The sequence below is a fragment of the Arachis hypogaea genome, chromosome 1 (assembly GCF_003086295.3).
Source record: "Arachis hypogaea cultivar Tifrunner chromosome 1, arahy.Tifrunner.gnm2.J5K5, whole genome shotgun sequence".
Taxonomy (NCBI): domain Eukaryota; kingdom Viridiplantae; phylum Streptophyta; class Magnoliopsida; order Fabales; family Fabaceae; genus Arachis; species Arachis hypogaea.
In genome coordinates, this window is record NC_092036.1 from 17,096,662 (window position 1) to 17,113,255 (window position 16,594).

General features: G+C 35.9%; 2 protein-coding genes and 1 long non-coding RNA gene across 3 annotated transcripts; all 3 read right to left on the reverse strand.

Annotated features, from left to right (window-relative positions):
• Positions 1 to 3,422: 3,422 nt before the first annotated feature.
• On the reverse strand, positions 3,423 to 11,448 carry LOC112799644 (ADP-ribosylation factor 1). Its single transcript, XM_025841714.3, has 6 exons — positions 11,275 to 11,448; positions 11,014 to 11,188; positions 10,403 to 10,473; positions 10,199 to 10,318; positions 10,013 to 10,131; positions 3,423 to 3,772 (listed from the first exon to the last, which is right to left on the reverse strand). The coding sequence occupies exons 2-6, from the start codon at positions 11,159 to 11,161 to the stop codon at positions 3,682 to 3,684; spliced, it is 549 nt and encodes a 182-aa protein (XP_025697499.1). The 5' UTR covers positions 11,162 to 11,188; positions 11,275 to 11,448; the 3' UTR covers positions 3,423 to 3,681.
• Positions 11,449 to 11,784: 336 nt separating this feature from the next.
• LOC140183912 (uncharacterized) lies at positions 11,785 to 12,531 on the reverse strand. The gene is made up of 2 exons (XR_011880494.1): positions 12,353 to 12,531; positions 11,785 to 12,200 (listed from the first exon to the last, which is right to left on the reverse strand). It is a non-coding gene; the product is annotated as an uncharacterized lncRNA (long non-coding RNA).
• A 1,026-nt stretch (positions 12,532 to 13,557) lies between these two features.
• On the reverse strand, positions 13,558 to 15,806 carry LOC112799653 (microtubule-associated protein RP/EB family member 1C). The gene is made up of 6 exons (XM_025841725.2): positions 15,622 to 15,806; positions 15,367 to 15,522; positions 15,163 to 15,266; positions 14,324 to 14,537; positions 14,109 to 14,222; positions 13,558 to 14,017 (listed from the first exon to the last, which is right to left on the reverse strand). The coding sequence occupies exons 1-6, from the start codon at positions 15,727 to 15,729 to the stop codon at positions 13,748 to 13,750; spliced, it is 966 nt and encodes a 321-aa protein (XP_025697510.1). The 5' UTR covers positions 15,730 to 15,806; the 3' UTR covers positions 13,558 to 13,747.
• Between the last annotated feature and the right edge of the window lie 788 nt (positions 15,807 to 16,594).

Below are 16,594 nucleotides of genomic sequence, written 5' to 3' on the forward strand. Positions count from 1 at the left end.
ATGGAATCGTCGATAACACCCCTGAAATCGATACAAGATAAACCCTAAAATTGGGATTTATCAGGGTCGGAGGACTAGTACAGCCAGGATAGCACCAGGAGGCGAAGGAGAGAGTTCAGCATTAACGATCTCGGGCTGGACCTCGGGGGGTTTGAGAAGCTTGACTGCCTTGCGCTCTTGAAGATTTCGGGTCGGGCAAAGGATCCTCCTCCTTTTCCTCGGGGGCCGGGACGATCTTTTCATCAACCACTATGTTGTTTTGACTGAACAAGGAAAGATCGACCCCGGGGGCAAGGACCTGGACTTGAGCTTTTAGATTGTTAAACATTTTGTCCATCCCCTCGACCACAGACTCTTGAAGAATAGCATATTCCTCTCTAGCATTTTTTAACTTCTCCTGAAGGTCAATTTTCTCCCCATAAACACGAGTATAACTTTTCTCTGCTTTCTTCTTTATCCCCTCCGCCATGGCTGCAGCTGCTTCTGCCTTCTTTACCCGAGACCAAGCCTTCTCTAAGTCAGAAGTCAACCCGTCTTTTTTCTCCTCCAACTCCTTCTTTATCTCTTTAAGCCTTTCCACCTCAGCTCGGATAGCCACCAAAGAGCTATGGGTGGTACTAAGGGGACTCTTCTACAGCTCCTTGACCAAGGATGTACATACCCCATCTATCTGAATTCCATTTTGGGTTATAAGCTGGAGATGGTTCTGAATAGCCGCATCGTCCATTCTAATGTGGCTATGGAAAAAGATGCTTTTCTCACTCCAAGCAATCTTGTCGAACCCTGTATTATAAATGCTCATCTTTAGTAGTTTTTTGCCTTTTTGGAGGAGGCTCTGAAGATGAAGAAAAAGCAGGGACTGCCGCACTCTTTGACGGAGAATCAGGGGAAATGAATTGAACGGAAGGGGTGGGGATGACTTTCTTTCGGGTTGAAGAACTCGAATCCATCTTCTTCGGGGAAGGTCGGACAGAAGCACCCCGTCTTCTTTTTTCTGAATACCTCGAGCCACAACCGTCTTCTTGGTTTGGCGCAGTTGTTTCATTGCTACATACTTCGGCTCCATGGTCTTTGCAAAATAGAAATAAAAAGCCTCTTAGCTAAACAAGTTACAACTGAGAGGTTATAAAAGCTAAAGGTTGAAAATCTACCTAGTTCAGACCGAAGTTGACTGGGGATTTCCTAAGAATCTTTTAGTATCCAAGTGAAGAGTTCGGCCCCAACACTCTTCAAACACGTCCACCACACACTTTTCAATATCATCTAAGGCATCTACGTTGTACTTAGCTATTACGGGTTTTTCCTCCCAGTACAGTGGAAAAGAAGGCTCATCATTTTTATCAAGATAGAAAGGCCAAGCACCTCTACAGCTCGAATTTTAAAGAAATAGTTTTTAAAATCGTGGAAGAATTCATTGTAAATGTAAAAAACCTTTCTACCCTGAATAACACGAAAGGAAAACCAAGAAGACTTCCCTTTCAAAGATCTGGATTTTGCCAAGACAAAAAGGTGAAAGAAGACCTTGAGGGAAGGTCAGACCTTGATCTCTTGACATAAAAGCTGGTAGATTTTTCAAAACAACCCAAGAATTTGGGTGAATTTGGGAAGGAGCAACATTATAGGTCCAGAGGATATTCGTTTCAAAATCGAAAAATGGGAATGTAATGCCTAGTTTTGTAAAGAAGCAGTCATATGCATGGAAAAAGGGACGTTCCGAGTCATCTAATGGAGGAAAATACACCCTCTCCTTGGGACCGAGCACTATTATCTCGTAATTCCTCTCATCCTCTCTATTTCCACATAACCTATGATGCCTACGGAATACCTCACAGTACTCTTTATCAACTATAGGGACAACGATAAGGACGGGAGTATCTACCCAAGTCAAAAGAGAAGGGGACTTTTGTCGGCATATCTTTTATGACTAAGGAGACATAAAATCTACACCTACGAATACAACAAAGAAATCGTCACTACAAAACTCGGGCATCATTCAAAAGAAGTCAAACAAAAGAAACAAAATGCAAAACGCGATTTGAAAAACATATTTTCAAAACAAGAATAAATAGAAATGGCATCTCTCTTGCACCGATAGCAGCTACACCAATAGGGGCAACACGAACATAACCAACGAGTCACAAAAGACCACAATCCCTCAAAACTCTAGAAACATAGTTCATCAAACACATCACAAACAGCAAAAAGCAGTTTCAACAAGGCAGTTTTGAAAGAATTTTTCATTAGTAGACAAAACGGCAGCAACCAACAATTTTTTCAGAGAAAAGTTTCAAAGATAGAAACAAAACCAACATTATGAAGAACCTCTACTGCTCCCTAAAAGGTTGCCTCAATGCAAACAAATTCAACAAGACCAATAAATAGTTACACGAAAAGAAGTCAAAAGTCAATAGTACCAACCTTGATGAAGAATTCAAATAAGGAAAGACGCACGTCAAGTGGCAAAGACACGAACAATCTTCTTCACTAAACACTCTCTCAAACAAATCAAGATAGAGAAAAACTTGAAAAATGAAAAACGATCGCGAAGCAAACAAAGAGAGGGAATTTTTGCGAAGAAGAGAACAACGGAAGCTTTTTCAGAAATGAGGAATAAGAAAAACGTGGAGCATTTTATAAGAAAGAAGGGGGCAAAATAGTCCTTTCGTCCCCCATTAAAGACATGCACGAATCTCAAGGGAATTGTCGTGAAACGTTTGCCCTTCATTTAAAGAGGTAATGCTAAAAATTTCAAATTTTCAAAAACACGTCGAATACTCGACCTCATGAAGACGGCGTACCCGACGTCGAGACTAGAGCCACGAAACGCTTGAACCCGATCTCATATAAAGCTCGAATTCAAGTAGGGGCACTGTTCATACTCTAGCCCAAATTCATGAAAGCCAGGCTCAATAAAGGTAGAACGCCCAATCTAAAGAGAAGGCCTATGCCGTATATCCAACCTCTGAAGAGGTTAGACACAACAAAGGGAGCTCAACTCTACTTGTCCAAGCAAGTAATATAACTGCCTCCGCAAATCTCTCTAACTATCTTTATCTTCCCTAAAAGATAGATCCCAACAAACTCCTCAGATAAAGTGAACGGTTATCCTCCAATAAATGTGGAACTACTCCAACAAAGGTGGTTATGAGCCCTATTATAAGTACACTGACACCCCTTATGTATATTTTATGTTCTAATCTACTAAAAATCCTGCTTAAAATCCTTACTAACTCAAGCATCGGTGTCTCTTACACGTACATTCTCCACCTCATCACAAGAAACTCGAACAGCGGCTTCATTCCGTAAGAACAAGTCAGACGCTGTCTCAGAAGGAGTTTGGACGTCACATTTAAGCCTAAAATCAATATTTCATGTATCTCTCAGAATAATTATACGCCTAAATATATTACATATGTCCATAAAAAAAGAAATATTTTAGATTAACCATGCTAAATATATACTAATATCAATTATTAATATAAAATACATATTAAAATACAAAATACATATTATAAATAAATTAAAAATACATATTTATATATAAATAGATAATAACTGAATTTAGTGTATATATATAATCATTTTTGTTTTAGATTACATTACACCATATGTTTATGTACCGGTCTTGTTTTCTTCATAGTTGAGAGAAAGATCAGAAACGATGATAGCTTGGATTATAAATTATATGACCTTGGTGGATATGTTACTGGATAACCAATCAAGCCCTTCGTATAGTCCTTGGCCAGATGGAGCACAAGTTGCCTGAATGTACCTGCACTTATCAATAGCCGCAATAATAACTACATGAAAATATCAATATCAGCTTCGAATTTTGGTGTTCATACTACTTTTTAGACGTACAAATTAGATAGCATAGCTCTAAGCACTTTACGCTTAGAGATTCTACTGTGGAGACAAGTCTAACAGCTTATTCTTATATGCAATCTCAAACTTTTTCCCTCAACCAAGCACTTTCAGTTTGTTACAACTTATCTGTTAACTTTTGAGTTATCTCGTTTATACTTTACACATATGCATATTCCACCTATTTCAAAATATCTATGACGTTAAATTTTTCTATATATATTTATAAGAGTTAATATTTAATTTAGTCTTTGAATTTATATGCGAATTTTAATTTAATTTTAAAGTTTTAATTACTCCTATTTAAAACCTGTTTGAGAAATTTTAAAATATATTTTTTATTTTTGATTTATAAAAAGTCATATTAATGGTATTTAATACAGTTTTTTATATATGTTTTTAATTTTTCAAAAAGTTATTTAAAAAGAGCTTTTGAAGAAGTAAAAAAAATTAATTTTTTTCATTTTCAAAAGCTATTTTATCACTTCTATTTATTACACAACTTTAAATTAAATATTTCTATGATAACTTTTCGAATACAAAATAACTTATTTATAAGATACTTTTAATATAAGTCATTATGTTTTTAAACTGTTTTGGAGCAACTTTAATGTGGATTAGAATTTTCAGATTACCAATTTGGTGCTACCAAGAAGATGCAATGCTCCGTATTGCGGCTGCAGTTGGCATTCCCGTCAAGGTTGATTTGGCAACAAAATTAGCTGAAAGAGGACGATATGCTCGAGCCTGTGTTTAGATAGATTTAGGATTGCCAGTGACTAAGAAGATTCTTGTTGAAGGTGTTGAATATGAAGTTGAATATGAAAGTCTTCACCTTATTTGTGACTCCTGTCTCAAGTTTGGTCATGATATGAAGGTGTGCAAGACTGACAGCAATACGGTAGGAGGAGCAAATGCCAAGGTGGTCGGTGATGTAGCAAAGCAGCCAGAAAGCTCAAATTCCAAAAATTCAGTGCATGTGGAAAAGGCAAATTTTAATTTTAGCAAGAATCTTGGAGATGAGACTATAAATGTTGCTGTCCCGGATTTGGTGGAAAGTGATTTGCATGCTGTTCATGTAGATCATGCATAACATGAGGATTTGGAAGGTTGGACTCAAGTGATTAGGAAAGGAAAGTATAAAATAGGTCAAAAGCCTTCTCCTAGCACCCATCAGGTCCAACCAAAAGCAAAGAAGACACCTAACAAGGCTATCAATACTTGGACAAGGCCTAACCAACAACGTACAACACATGCTATTGGATCTAAAGTAAAATTAAGCAGGGGCATCAATATTGAAAAATCGGTTAGTGTGGCCTCTTCAGGGACCCGGCACAATATTCATCATCAGCAGCAAGGTGAGACAACAAATGACACTATATGAAAGCATCCTCACCCAAACTCTTTGCAGAATTCACCAGTAGATAAGGATGGAGCATCGACGGCGGGTGTGGCACAAGTTTCGACGGAGAAAATTGTGCTGCAACTTGAGAGTCCATCAAAAGGCAGGATCGTCGAAGACAGGGACATCATGTTGAGTCTCGGGTTTGTTATTGGAGCTCCCTTTTTGCTATTTTTTACAGATAGTTTCAATATCATAGCCTGGAATGTGAGGGATGCGTCTAACAAGATGGTCCGTGTGCATTGCAAAAATTTAGTGAGAATATATAAACCATCTTTCTTCTTTCTCTTTGAGACTCATACCATGTTTAATAATTTGAAGAATTTTTGGGATAAGTTGGGTTTTCATTGTGTTGGTATTGAGGAAGTAGTAGGACACAGGGGTGGCATTTGATTTCTATCTTCTATTGCTAATGCTTCTTGTGTGGTTATTGACCAAATTGACCAATGTATCACAGTGAAAGTGAGTATGAGTAACTTAGTTTGGCTTTGTAGTGCAGTGTATGGGAGTTCTCAATTCGAAAAAAGAAGTATGCTTTGGGATTATTTGCGTTCTATTAATTCAGGCCATAATGGACCGTGGATGGCCGTTGGTGATTTTAATGAGATTGTGGCACCAAACGAGAGTACAGGTGCTTATTTTTCTTCTCACAGAGCTAGTCCATTAGTTACTACTCTAGATGACTGTGAGCTCTTTGATCTTAAAGTGACTGGTAGGAGATATACTTGGTATAGAGCAATTCAGGCTGGCAGGGACTTGGCTAAAAAGTTGGATAGAGCTCTAGTTAATGAGACTTGGATGACAATGTTTCCTGAGGGTTATTCTAAAATTCTTAGTAGGCTTCATTCTGATCATTGTCCTATTTTAGTTCGTTGTCATGGTGGCCCCAGAGTGAAAGGTTATCGTCCTTTTGGGTTCCAAGTTGCGTGGGCAACACATCCTTCTTATAAACATGTTATTAGTAAGGCTTGGAATAAAGAGTTTGGAGGCGTTACTGAAAAGCTTAAGATGGTTCAACAGGCTTCTTTGGACTTTAACTCAAAGATTTTTGGAAATATTTTTGTGCAAAAAAGTAAGCTGAAATATCAGATTGATCAGATTCAAAGCATATCTTGGTCTACTAATCCAGATATTCTCCAGGAAGAAGCCCTCTCTTTTTACAAGAATCTCTTTGGTACAACGGAAGAGGTTGAGGTTGATTGTTTAGGAGATGTTCTGATGCTCACTCTAAGCATCGAGGCTTGTGCTAGGTTAATTGACCCTGTTTCTTTTGCAGAAGTCAAGTCAGCAGTATTCAGTATGAGCCCTTTTAAGGCTCCTGGTCCGTCCAGATGGCTTTCAAGCTTTTTTTTACAGAATATTGGGAGATAGTATGCACTGAGATTTGGAATATTGTCCGGAGCACTTTTTTGGGAGAGTACTTAAATCTTAGCATCATGGAAACTCTGATTGTGCTTATTCCTAAAATTGATAACCCTAGCTTTATGAAGGATTTCATGCATATTAGCTTGTGTAATGTTGTTTATAAAATTATCACCAAAGTATTGACTAATCGACTTCGGCCTTTTCTTCCAGATATTGTTAGTCCTTTACAAGGAGGTTTTATTCTAGGTCATGGTGCTCCTGATAATATTATTGTGGCCCAAAAAATTCTGAATTTCATGAAGCACACAAAATCCAAGAAAGGTACTCTTTCTTTTAAAAATGATCTTGAAAAAGCTTATGATAGGGTGGATTGGAGATTTTTGGAGAGTACTCTCATTGCTTTTGGTTTTCCTATCATCACTGTTAATTTGATTATGAATTATGTCCGTGTATCATCTCTTTCTATTATGTGGAATGGGAATAGATTGGATAGTTTTGCTCCTAGAATGGGCTTAGACAGGGCGATCCAATATCTCCTTACTTATTTGTGCTTCATATGGAAAGACTTGCTCGCTATATATCTCATAAGGTGGTCGAGGGTGTGTGGAAACCAGTTTCTGTCACTAGGGGTGGACCAAAATTTTCTCATTTGATGTTTGCAGATAATCTCTTACTCTTCTGTCAGGCTACAAAGATTCAGGTCCAAATGGTCATGCATTCTCTTAACATTTTTTGCAAGGCATCTGGCATGAAAGTGAATATTGAAAAGTCTAAAGCTTTTTTATCTAAAAATGTGACTGCTCGTAAAAGAGATATTTTTACTAGTGTTTCTTCAATACGTTTTGCTTTGGACTTAGGAAGATACCTTGGAGTTAACCTTAATCATTCCCGTACCAGTAGGGCTTCTTTTCATTCGGCGATTGAAAAGGTGAGGGGAAGATTAGCTAACTAGAAAGGAAGGCTTCTAAATAAAGCAGGGAGACTTTGCCTAATCAATTTTGTTGCAGCATCCATTCCTGTCTATCATATGTAGGTATCTTTTTTTCCAAATTGGGTTTGCGATAAATTGTCTTCTATGATGAGACAGTTCCTTTGTAATGGTCAAGTTGATGGTAGAGGTCTTTCTCTTATTAATTGGAGGACCGTGATCACTACAAAGAAATTTGGTGGTCTGGGTGTTAGAGATTCTGCGTGTGTTAATATATCTTTACTTGGTAAATTGGTTTGGCAACTTTTTCATTGTCAGGACAAATCTTAGGTTGCACTATTGAAAGCAAAGTATCTAAGGAATGAGGGAGTTTTAGATGGCCCTATCCCTTGCAATGCTTCTCATGTTTGGAAGAGTATCTCAAAGGCTTTTGGTGCTCTTAAGGATGCCTTCTCTTGGTGCGTTGGGTCACTTGATCAATCTTTTTGGTTTGACAATTGAAGTATTGAGGGCCCAATTGCTCAAGATGTCCCTTTTGTACATATATCTGACTCTAATTTAACTATTAGAGATGTTTGAAAAGATGGTCAATGGAATCTCTATAATATTTTCTCTATCATTTCAGAAGATGTCAAACAGCGTTTGAATGCTTATAATCCGGATTTGAATACTGGAGAGAGTTCAGGTTGGTCGTGGGGTGTGGCATCTTCTAGACTCTACTCAACTAGGAGTGGGTACAATTAGCTAGCCAAAAGAAAGTTTGACTAGACTGAGCATGATAATTGGTTGTGGGTATGGCGACTACATATTCTTGAGAAGTACAAGTTCTTGATTTGGCTCAGTCTTCATAATGTTATTCCTACGGTAGAGTTTTGTTTGGGTCATGTCTTAGCTTTATGTAGCACCTGTCATCGGTGTCAGAATGGTTCTGAATCCATTCTTCATTGTCTTCGGGAGTGCCCTAGTGCCAAGGAGGTCTGGAACCTTTTAGGCCTGTATTCAGATAACTCGAATTTACGTGATTGGCTCTATAGAGGTGTAAGGAGTGGAGATATTTTTCTTTTCTTTTCGACCATCTGGTGGATTTAGAAAAGCAGGAATCATGACTTATTTAATATAGATAATTCTTGGAGTGCTAGTAAAGTGGTGAGTTTGATTCGTAGTTCAGTAAGGGAGTTTTACACTATTTTTTCTATGCATCAATCTTTGTCTCCTCCTTCGCTTTGTTTGCATTGGGATCCACCTCCAGTTCTTTCTATTAAATTGAATTGTGATGCTAGTTGTTTTGCTCCTTTTGGCTATGCTGGTTTTGGTTGTATCATTCGCAATCCTGATGGATGCTGGTTGAAAGGTTGCACTGGGAAAGTCAAAGTGTACAGTGTTCTTTTTGCTGAATTGTATGCAATTTGGAGAGGTTTACTTCTTGCATGGGAGAGTGGATTTCGTGAGGTTATTTGTGAAACAGACTGTTTAGAAGCTCTTTTCTTGGTAAACCAAAGAATGCTTGGTAAGGATATTCCGGAATGGGATTTGGCAAAGCATATACAAGAGGTTATGAATTGGAATTGGAGAGTCTCTATTCTTTTAATTCAGAGGAATGCAAATAGTGTTGCACATTGTATGGCTAAAGTAGCTGCTTCTAGCGCGAACTTCACTCAAATTGGAGCCAACCATGGAGTGAGCTTTAACATCTAATAGATTTAGATATAAACTTAGCCAATTAATTTGGTTTTGCCTTTTTTTTCTTTCTTTTCTATTTAGTCACAAAAAAAGAACTTAATTAAGTTGTTTATCCAAACTGGCCATTAATCTCCAAATTTTGCAAACATGACTCACTTATTAGTCTTCTGAGACAATTTTCGGCACACAAACGTTAGTGAAGCATTGACGTATATAGTCAATTGCCACATTGCAATCTGTAAATTGATGTAGTTTTGGTTTTGGTTTTGATTCTTAAATAACTCAAAAACCACGTCATGTCACTAATTTTGTGAGGAAAACTTTTAATAAACATCACTTACGATATTTTTAGGCTATTTGAGTATGAGTACCAAAACCAAAATGACGTCGTTTCACTGACATCTTATTGTTTAGGTCAGCATTCTGTTAACATTTGTGCGTTAAAAATTATTTTCAAGAACTAATATAAGACACGTATGCAAAATTTAGGAATTAAATAGAGATAGTTGAAACTCACCTGTAAATTTAAAGACCAAATTGAATATTATCTCAATTTTTAATAATTTAATGTATCTATATGATATAATTGCAACTCGATATGTCGAGATATAAATGAAGCAAGGTTTTAAATTAACGGATATTTTGAAATTTTGGGAGTACTGTACACAAGGCATGTAAAAAAATTGAATTAGTTAGTTTGATAAATTCATTTTAGCTGGAGCTCTTGCTTCTACTCCAAGTTTTCTTAGGTCTTTAATTAAATTGTGACTTACCAGCGGCGCTGGCGAAGCGAATGCAAACCGAGTTTATCTGTTATTTCTGAAACACTCATGGCATTTGGAAGGTCTTGCTTATTGGCAAAAACTAGCAATGTTGCGTCGCGAAGTTCAATCTGCAAGGAACAATATGGTTTCAATCACATATTTCCTTTTAATTCAAATCTGGATTTCATTATTTACCTCACTTAGCATCCTATGGAGTTCATCTCTGGCTTCACAAATTCTTTCTCTGTCATTGCTATCTACCACAAAGATAAGCCCTTGTGTGTTCTGAAAATAATGTCTCCACAGTGGTCGAATCTACATAGAATTTGGCAAAATAATTAGATCATACATAAATATTTGACAAACCTAGGATTAATGGTCATAAATCACATGTTGTACCTTGTCTTGTCCTCCAACATCCCAAACTGTGAAGCTAACATTCTTGTACTCAACAGTCTCAACATTGAAACCTGTTTCATTAAGAAAGTAATTAACAACTATATTCTTTCTTGTTATAATGAACTAATGACAGACAATCTAAAAACTTCTTTAGTGAAGAGTAAAATTGGATAGAAAGTGAAAATTGCAACTGAATTTTCGAAGTAATATTTTTCCATCTATGTTAATGGCTTGTTCTAAGGGGAAACCATTTTTTTCAAAACATGCTGGACTGAAAATAATGCAAAAGCATAAGTTGATTTTGCCAAACGCATGCTAAAAATCATGTATTGAACTTCATCAACGTAATAAATGATTATTTTCTGCCTTCATTTTCTGTTTTGTTTTCAATGTTTTTATTTAACAAATTTTGCTAAGAAAATATTGGAAACAGGAAAAACAACAAAATCTCTTTGTCTTCCTAAAATCCTGAAAATAGAACACCAAAAATAAACACAGGAAATAGAAACAGAAACCAAACAGACTTTAATTTCAATTTTTCATCCTCTTCCAACACCAAGCAAACAAAGACACAAGCACTTAATCATGGGATGAAGTAAGTAGTGGATCACCTATGGTTGGTATGGTAGTGACGATTTCTCCAAGTTTCAGCTTATAGAGTATGGTGGTTTTGCCAGCAGCATCAAGACCCACCATGAGAATCCTCATTTCTTTCTTTGAATACAGCATTCTGAATAGCCGTGATATCATCAAACCCATTGTGCCTATTAGGAACTGAATCTGAGGCTGAAAAAACAGAAAAGTAAGACCAACAGAATTCTCCAGAGTCAATTAAACAATTTATGACAAAGAAAAAGGAAGAAATAATTTACCTGCTTAGATGATATCTTATAGCAAAATATCTGTAAGTACTTCACACTAGCAGATGGCGTATTATATAATCATCAAAACGAGAAATTACCATTAAGTAAGAATTGATAGGAATAAGATTCAAATGTGGATTGATGAAAGCATAAAGGAGGCCCAAGTTGGGTAAAAGAGAACGTGGATTGTTCCAGCTGTAACATTCTCATATTGTGCTTGACATAAATAAAAGCATTCGAATATGTCTTTAATTTTAGCACAATCATTTTGTGCGGGTTTTTTAAAAGAAAAATAAAAGGCAGCGGTTCATGCAGAAAGCATCATTCTAATAATCATTTTTTAAAGGAAAAAAAAATCTCTTTTTGTTTATTTCCCTGCTTCCACAATTAGGTCATTTATTAGAATTACAAGTATCTGTATAATGCTGTTGTTGAGAAATGAAACAAGGAATCTGTTGAACACTTGAACTAGACATTTTGACCAAAAAATATCTTAACAAAGGAATAGTAGAATATGGATCAGGCACAAAGAAAATTGACAAATTAAAAAAATGATCATAGTAATAATAAAAGGTGCAGCAGCTAGCCATAGCAAAAACAGAAGATACAAATGAAACATAAACCAAGCCAAATTTACATGGCCTAAACAAACTTGTTTAGATGCTGAATTATCTATGGGAATGGGACATTCTGAGTTGACATTAATTCTTGGACAAGGCATCTTTTGCAGACTCCAGAGTAGACGACACGGCGGCTGCGGCTTCAGTAAGAATGCCACCGCTGGTTTTGGTTTTGGTGGTGGTGTTGGGATGGTGCTGGTGCTGGTGAATCACCTCCACCTTCCTCTGTTCTTGCGGTTGCCCGGCCGAGGATCGATATTCCACCGTCTCCACCCTTGTTTGAGTGGCACTTGCTTCTGTGTTCATGGTCTCATTCTGACATAGGAACTCATCATGCAAGTTTCAATCAACTTTGGAAACAGAGGAAATAAGGATATAGATTCTCTAGTGTGATAATTAACATAACAACACATTGATTAACGACAATTAACATAGAAACAGAGGAATTAAGGATATAGATTCTTTACTTGTTGTGCATTCATCTTAACAAAGGACTTTGATCTAGATACTGCTTCTTCCTTGAGGAAATTTAATTTGGTGTTACTCTTTAGATGCTTCAGTTTTAAGATTTTTTTTTGTTTTTTTAGTCTTCTTTTATTTAAAAATTGCTATAAACAAAATATTTCAGGTAATAACGGATGTTGGGAGTTGATTACTACTTCAAAGACGATTATATAGGCATAGGAAAAGGGTCTGCTCACACGCAAACCCACGTCCACGTGTCACCAAAGCAAAATGCTACATTTTGGGTCATTGGACCACCCAATAAGATTTTGTCATGTGTTCATTTGATTTTTATGATGTTATTAGGATAGGAAATTTCTAATAGATAGAGGTGATTTGTAACGGATACTTTTTTTTGGAACAACCGGACTAAAAGCTCAAAAAAAAAAAAAAACGATATCGAAATTATTCAAGAAAGAGTAATTCCAATTAAATTTGCATGGAATAAAGTAAATATGACAACCATAAGATAAATTATGACTAAAATGCAAATTTATCTGCACAAGTATTAGTCTCCCTATACTCAGGATGAAGAATTGAGTTACAAAATCCGCTACAACGCCTCTTGATAGCTGCCACAAATAAATGATATTGAAGAATACAACTCACCAAGATCTTGTAAGCATAACCAAACAGCTGTAGCAGAGTTCACCTCAATTTCAACCTCATGAAAACCCATATTTAGCACCAAATCTAAACCAAATAAAATAGTCCAAAGCTCAGCTGAGGTTACCGAATAACAACCAAGGTTCACATTATAGCAAGCAATGAACCTCCCATCGTGATCCCTCAAAATTCCTCCACCAGCCGCCCTTCCCTATTTATCAACCGAGTCGTAATCTCTCCACCAGCGAAGTAATCTCTCCTAAAATGCACTGACTCTCTTTTTCACCTTTGCAAACACTCAGAGTTAGGCAGTTAGCTATATGATAGTCCTTTACCATATGAAACACGAGCTCATGAATTTTTCCTTCCTCAGGCTCTCAAGTCCTATGGAAGATGTATTTATTTCTTCAAAACCAAAGAGCATTCAAAGTCCTAGCAAAAAGCAGAGGCCGTTATACCCCTTTATAGTGATTAGGAAGATAAGTTTTGTAAGGGGTGTTAATTATACAGTATGTTTTGATTTATTTTTCTAAAATTAATATGATATAATCACCCAATAAGATTGTAAAAAAAACTTGTCCTGATAAAATATTTGATTCCTGTAATCATATAGCATATATCAGATACACGAGTATTCATATAGAAGCAGAACAATACTAATCCTTGCACATAATTCACCCAACACAACACATTCACCCAGAGCAATACAAGCTCATAGTTGAAGAAAAAAACAGTCATTTTCTTTTAGCAAGTCATACAAGAGGTGACTCGCTGCAGTGAACATTGGAAATGTCCGAAAGCCTTTGTCTCGGAGTTGTGATGCCAGCAGCATCAAACTCTGGATTCACAATATTCTTTCTCTTCTGGTTTTCAGAAGCGCTTCTCTCGTCTGAAACCTCCGCGATGGGGCTCAATCCAGCAGCATCCTCGTAGCGATCAGAAGAAATCATAGCTTGAGCTTCGGCCATGGCTGTTCCATCATTCCCAGCATCATACAATATCTTCTGTATTGCTGCAACAACCTGAAGAAAATGATAAAAAGAACCTCAATAATCAGTATTGGAGTCCATATTCAGTTAAAAAAAAAACCAAAGGAAAAAAAGAGTGCAATACCGGTAAGCGTTCTATCTCTGGTGTTTGGCAGAGTATCTCAATATCCCTCAATTTCGCAAAGTAGAAATCGCGCTCCTTCTCGAGGCTATCGATGGATAGCTTCAGCTCAGTTATCTGCATTGATTTTGGATTAGTCAAGATAAATGCACTTTATTATTGCTTTCATAAATTTTAGATTGTAAAAAAAAAAAAAAAAAGAAAAAAAAGACGCACACCTTTTCGTCATAAGCAGGGCCACCAGAAGAAGAGGGCCTCTTTGCAGCTTGACTTGCAGCAGCATTTGCAGATGGCACTTCATTTCTTCGAGTAGGATGAGAAGAGTGAGATTTCGGTGCTGAAGAAGCCTTGGTGGAGGCTTGTGATTGTGCTGATTTCTTGCCACCTTCTCTTCCTCCCTTGCAAACCTCTCTCCTTTCAAGAGGATTATAACTGCAGCATTCAAATTCAAATTGAGATATCAAACCAAAAGCCCATATACAAATCCATGGAAAACCAAACTTGACAAAATTCAAAACTAGAATATCAAGGCACTTAATATACCTGTAGCCAATTTTATTCAAAAATCACTTTTTAAACTCAAAAGCAACACAACCTTTTTAATTGCAATTTATTTTGAAGCATACAGTTGAAGTTTCAATTTTGCATATTTAATGATTATAAATTATAAGCTAAGAAAAACATCTCCTAAAACAAGATGATGTTAAACCAACTACAAATCAAAACAGGTTGAATAAAAAACAGAAAGCAATTCAAAATTTCAGATACCATGATAACAAAAACATAAAGCAATTTAGAATTTCAGATAACCTTAAAAACATAACCCCCAAAATCAATTCAGAGAGCCTAAAAACCAATACATCGAGAATCACCTATCCTTTTTTTCCCATATAAAAGGGACACATGCTTTAAGTTGCAATTCATTTCGAACACAGTACGTAAGATAATTCAAGCATGCACTTGAACCTGTTCAACTTCTTAGATTAGAAATCTCAAAATTATGACAAAATCTTTAAATCTTAATAACTAAGCGTCACACAGAACGTTAAGAAATTACTTGTGGGCGCCGGCATTGACTGAATCACAGTATCTCTTCATCCATTGCATGAACTCCAAATTATCGAGAGGGCGTCCCTTCACAAGCTTACTAACCTCAATGTGCTGAAAAAAAACAAAACAAAACAAAACCACAAAATCAATTAGAAATTTGAATTTATCAACCACATAAATAGCAGAGAATATTCATGAAATTCGAACCGACCTTGGTGATTTTGAGCTTGTTGAAAACGTCTTGGAGAACCTTGTAGTTCTGTATCATTTCGTACTCGTTCTTGGCATCGAAATTGACCTTGTGCATCGGCACGATCCCTGGATGAGCCGCATCCATCAATTGGCAATGAACCGCGCCCGAACATGCCTATCAATTTTGCAAAATACAAGAACCAAACGGAATTTTCAAATTTTTTTAGGGTTTAGTGTGACAGAAAGAAAGAGAAAGAGAGAATCTTTTACTTACCTCTTCAACTTTGGAGAGACTGAGTTGGAGAGTGGAGTTGATCCATGTAAGAATCTCAGATCTACCGACAAAGTAAGCCGAATCCATGATGCCGATGTTGGTCGCCATTTTCTTTTTCTTTCTCTGATTATTTCTCTCTCGTTCTGAGTTCTAAGTTCTAACGGCTATCTGGATATGGAGAGAGAATGTGGGGAGAGTTGAAATTTAAATAGAGAGAAGAGCGGGAATCTCACGAATTTCAAATCAGAACGTTGATTGACGCTGTTTGGGCCTCTAGGTGGGCCTTCGTGACTCAAATACTACTGTGCTAAGTCCAAATAAATACTACTGTGCTACCAATTTTAGGGTTTCTTTTATCTAAATAAAAAATTTATTATTTTATTTTGTGCAAAAATAAGAAAATTTACGGCTTTATATATTACTTTACTAGCTAATCTGGTAGGCACAGTTTACGAATTACAGAACAAATAGATTTTCAGACATTTTTTTTTACATTCAAATCTGTAATTTCTTAGATGAGTATAAAAAAATTGGTATGTCTAAAATGAGTTCAATTATTATGTGCTTATTGAATGAGCCACACTTATATAGGCCATTAGATTTTATTAGATGAAAATCAAAAACTAATATAAAATAAGAGTATTGATAGACTCTAATAAATATAGAATATCCTAGTACATAAATAAATGTTTTAAATGGTAATACTTTAATACACAATATTTTAAACGGCAACAAAATCTTTTATTTTTAAATAATTAAATATAAAATATATGAATATTTTTTATTTATTAAAATTAATTATTACAAAAAAAATTTATAATATTAAAAAATTATATTAAAATAATATTTTAAACTATAACTAACATAAAAATATAAAATAATTAAAATTTTATTTTATATTACTTAACAAATAATTAGATTATTATATTTAAAATTTATTAACTAGCTAAGTTTATTAAATATATTATTATAT

What these genes read in the sequence shown, in the direction of transcription:
- LOC112799644 (XM_025841714.3), bottom strand. Translation starts at nt 11,161, where the DNA reads ATGGGTTTGATGATATCACGGCTATTCAGAATGCTGTATTCAAAGAAA. An exon ending in CACTACCATACCAACCATAG is followed by an intron (nt 10,474 to 11,013) that starts GTGATCCACTAC and finishes TTAATGAAACAG; the next exon opens with GTTTCAATGTTGAGACTGTT. An exon ending in ATGTTGGAGGACAAGACAAG is followed by an intron (nt 10,319 to 10,402) that starts GTACAACATGTG and finishes AATTCTATGTAG; the next exon opens with ATTCGACCACTGTGGAGACA.
- LOC112799653 (XM_025841725.2), bottom strand. Translation starts at nt 15,729, where the DNA reads ATGGCGACCAACATCGGCATCATGGATTCGGCTTACTTTGTCGGTAGA. An exon ending in GTCTCTCCAAAGTTGAAGAG is followed by an intron (nt 15,523 to 15,621) that starts GTAAGTAAAAGA and finishes CAAAATTGATAG; the next exon opens with GCATGTTCGGGCGCGGTTCA. An exon ending in ACAAGCTCAAAATCACCAAG is followed by an intron (nt 15,267 to 15,366) that starts GTCGGTTCGAAT and finishes GTTTTTTTTCAG; the next exon opens with CACATTGAGGTTAGTAAGCT.